Raw genomic sequence first — 3,687 nt, 5'->3', positions numbered from 1 at the left:
CTTGCGTCCACACATAGTCACTTGCATACACACAGTCGCTTGCGTCCACACATAGTCACTTGCATACACACAGTCGCTTGCGTCCACACATAGTCTCTTAGGTGCACACACAGTCTCTTGCATGTACACAGTCTGTTACATGCACAACAATCTCTTACATGCACAGTCTCTTGCATGCACACAGTCATTTGCATGCAGCCACTTGCATCCACGCAGTACTTGCATGCACCCAGTCACTTGTGTGTACATAGTCTCTTGCATGCACACAGTCTCTTATGTGCACACAGTTGCTTACGTGCACACAGTAACTTGCATGCAGTCTCTTGCATGCACACACAGTCACTTGCATGCACACAGTACTTGCGTACACCCAGTCACTTGCGTGCACACAGTCACTCACATGCACACCTAAAGCCTGCACTTCCTCTGGCTGAGATGAGCATGAGGTCACGTTCCTGGTATCAAAGGGGCCTGACAGTGGCCTAGCTGTGCATGTCACATGAGTGGACCAGGAAAGGTCCTGACTCTCCACTGAGTCTGCTGGCTCAGAGGATGCAGTGCTCCTGAGTTTGCCTCACCTGTCCCAGAGCATCAGAGCAGCCCCTTAGCCCCTCAAGTTTGGTTCAGGGGGTGGGGGTGGACACAGCAACCTGCTCCTGGTAGACACCTGCCCTTGTGAAGCTGCTGAGGACACAGGCTGCAGCTGCATCACTTCCCCCTCTGGAGGGGGGGGACTCCTGCATCAGGTTCACATGTGGGTACAGTTTAAGTAGTCCTTTAATTAACTGGGTAAATGCTGGAAGGTGGTCAGGCAGCCATGGCACCCTGCCTGCCATCACAAACAATGTGCCCCCAGGCTCTGGGCCAGCCTGAGCTCCAAGGGGGAACCAGAGAGTGGCTCAGAGACATTTATCCCCCAACACCCCACCCCATCCCCACCCCAACCCTGCCCAGGCCGATGAGTTCAGTGCTGCCTCTCTGGGACCCTTGCTCCCTGTGGGCTGTGCCTGGCCTTCCCTGTCCAGCCTCCACCTTGACTAACCAAGGGGGGGTCACCCAGCCTCAACAGGATGGACCCAAATGCACCCAGGCAACATGTGATAGGGCTGGGCACCAACCTCCTATGACCTCTGGTGAGAGCACCGACCCTTCCCCTGACCCACCTCTGTCATCCAGGTAAAACAGATGGAGACAGAAGAGGCCCGGCTGAAACATGAGGTCCAAGATGCCCGAGACCAGAACGAGCTGCTGGAGTTCAGGATCCTGGAGCTTGAGGTACCTGGGCTGCCCAGGCAGTGGTGGCCAGACAGGGCGATCCTGCTCGGAGCTGGTGTTACTGGGGGCTCTTGTTCTCAGGCCTCTGAACATCCCCTCACACAAAGGGCAGCCATGCAATGGGGGTGTGACCTGGGGACACGAGCTGCAAAACTCAGTGGCATGAGGGCAAACAGAAGCAAGATAAACATACCAGTGTTGTGTCTGGGCCCCATTAGGACAGTCCTTAGCATGTCCCTGCAGCTGCATCTGGTGACAACACAAGGCAGGGAAAATGCCCAGACCTCAGCCGTCAGCCCCAAAGACAACTCGTTTCTTGCTCACAGAAGTAGGGGACACTGGCTGCTGAGCAGGGACCAAGGACAGCTCTGCTGTCCCCAGCCCTGTGCCCTACACCATGGCCTTCTGGGGGTGAGTGGCCATGTCACTGTGCTCAATTCCCACCATAAGGCCAGGAGGAAGTGGCCATGCAGGTGCTGCCCCTCTGGTCACCCCACGCTGTGCCAGGGCCTCCATCTTGGTCAGCAGATGAACCCTACTCAGAGTCCAGATGGATCTGCCCCAGAGTTCTTTCATTTCCCTTCCTGGTAGGCAGGAGAGCCATCAGTCCCTCTATGTGGATGACCATTCCTTGGGCCTCTTGGGTTCCTTGGGATCTCTACACATGGTCCTGCCTGTGAGGACAGTGGTGGCACCACCAGCCCGTGCTCCCAAGGGGCTTGCTGTGACCAGGCCTAGGGCTGACACTTGACCTACAACTTCCCCACGAGCCTTCAACAACCCCTGGGAGTTACTGTCAGATGAACAAGGGGCCCTGGGATGGGGACTACCCAGGGCCATGTGGCCAAGGGCAGTGGGGCCAGAGCCCTGCATGGCTTGGGTGGGGTCAGTGCGTGCACAGGGCCTGTCTCACGGGGCTCTGCCCCTGCCACACTGCCCTGGGGCTTTTCAGAAACTAACGTGTTGAGTCCTCTTTGGCAATCTTGGCCCATGCCCTCAGGCCCCAGCACAGCCTCCCTCAAAGGGAGAGGCCAGAAGGGAACAGCCACCGAGCCCAGCCTTCTGCTCTGTCCTAGGAGAGGGAGAGGAAGTCGCCAGCCATCAACTTCCACCACACCCCCTTTGTGGAAGGGAAGAGCCCCCTCCAGGTGTACTGCGAGGCTGAAGGCGTGACGGTGAGCCCTGTTCCCACCACCCCGCCTCCCCACCCTGGCAGCCGCTCACCTCCCACCTGTCCTGTCTCCTTGCCCCTAGGACATCCTGGTCTCTGAGCTGATGAAGAAGCTGGACATCCTGGGGGATAACGCCGTAAGTGTATGTTGCTCTCCTGACTCTGCATGCCTCCTCGCGCCCCAACTCCGCATGCCTCCTCACACCCATGCCCGCCACCTGCCCCCCACCTCCAGGGCCCAGATTCCCTGCAGGCCTCATCTCAGTCCTGCCCTTTTCCCCTTCCCAAAGGCCCTCACAGGGCTGCCTGCTCTGGGAGACACCACTCCTTTCTCAAATCTCTCCTGTGCCTGTTGGGGTCTCTACTGTGTACACTCCAGTTTTTCCAACCAATGAGAGCTCCAGTCACTTGCTCCTAGTTCCTGGAATTTCTCTAGCTTCCTGCTCTTCCGTACCCTCAGTGGTGATAGAGCTGTTCTCTAAGGAGTTCTCACTTCCTTGGTTTTGGGAAAGAAGCAGTCTATAGATAAATCCCAAATCTCATGTCGGAGTGTTTTAATTTCTGTGGCAAACTCCTCATGAGGATATTACTTGCTAAACAGCCAAAGTAGTGTCACTTCTTAATCCCACTCTCCATCGATCCTCCATGCACTCTCTATCATCCATTCATTATCCTCTCCCCATCTCTCCTCCATCCATCATCCATCCTCTATCCATTCTCTGTCCCTCCATCCTTCATCCCTCCATACTTTATCTATCCTTCGTTCATCCTCCATCCATACATCTTCCATCTCTCCATTCTTCATCCATCCATCCTCCATCCCTCTATCCTGCATCTATCCATCTTCCACCATCCATCCTCCATCCATCCTTCCATCCTATATCCATTCTTCATCCCTCCATCCTTTATCTATTCTTCATTCATTCTTCATCCATCCATTCTCCATTCATCCATCTGACCTTTATCCATTCATCTTCCCATCTTTCATTCATCCTTTAGCCTTCATTTATTCATTTTCACCCATCCATCCTCCATCCTCTGTTCATTGTCCATCTATTCTCTATCCTCCATCCATCCATCCTCCATCCACCCACTCCTCCATCCATCCATCCATCATCCATCCACTCCTCCATCCATTCATCCATTCTCCATCCATCCACTCCTCCATCCATCCATCCATCCTCCATCCATCCACTCCTCCATCCATCCATCCATCCTCCATCCATCCACTCCTCCATCCA

General features: G+C 54.9%; 1 protein-coding gene across 4 annotated transcripts in view; it reads left to right on the top strand.

The window, feature by feature from the left end:
- Nucleotides 1–3,687, top strand: part of JAKMIP3 (Janus kinase and microtubule interacting protein 3) — a 58,157-nt gene that overhangs the window by 37,174 nt on the left and 17,296 nt on the right. For 2 of the 4 annotated variants that reach the window (XM_023515647.1, XM_003794054.1), the window contains 3 exons: nucleotides 1,177–1,275; nucleotides 2,352–2,450; nucleotides 2,530–2,583. In XM_023515647.1, the coding sequence (XP_023371415.1) occupies nucleotides 1,177–1,275; nucleotides 2,352–2,450; nucleotides 2,530–2,583 (252 nt within the window). Of the gene's footprint in view, nucleotides 1–1,176; nucleotides 1,276–2,351; nucleotides 2,451–2,529; nucleotides 2,590–3,687 lie in introns of all 4 variants that reach the window. The other 2 variants (XM_023515646.1, XM_023515643.1) reach the window with 1 other exon arrangement.

Source organism: Otolemur garnettii, unplaced genomic scaffold (assembly GCF_000181295.1).
Source record: "Otolemur garnettii isolate 467f Iridium unplaced genomic scaffold, OtoGar3 scaffold00075, whole genome shotgun sequence".
In the NCBI taxonomy this organism is placed as follows: Eukaryota; Metazoa; Chordata; class Mammalia; order Primates; family Galagidae; genus Otolemur; species Otolemur garnettii.
Note: the sequence above shows the minus strand (reverse complement) of the source record. Positions and strands in the feature narration are given on the sequence as shown.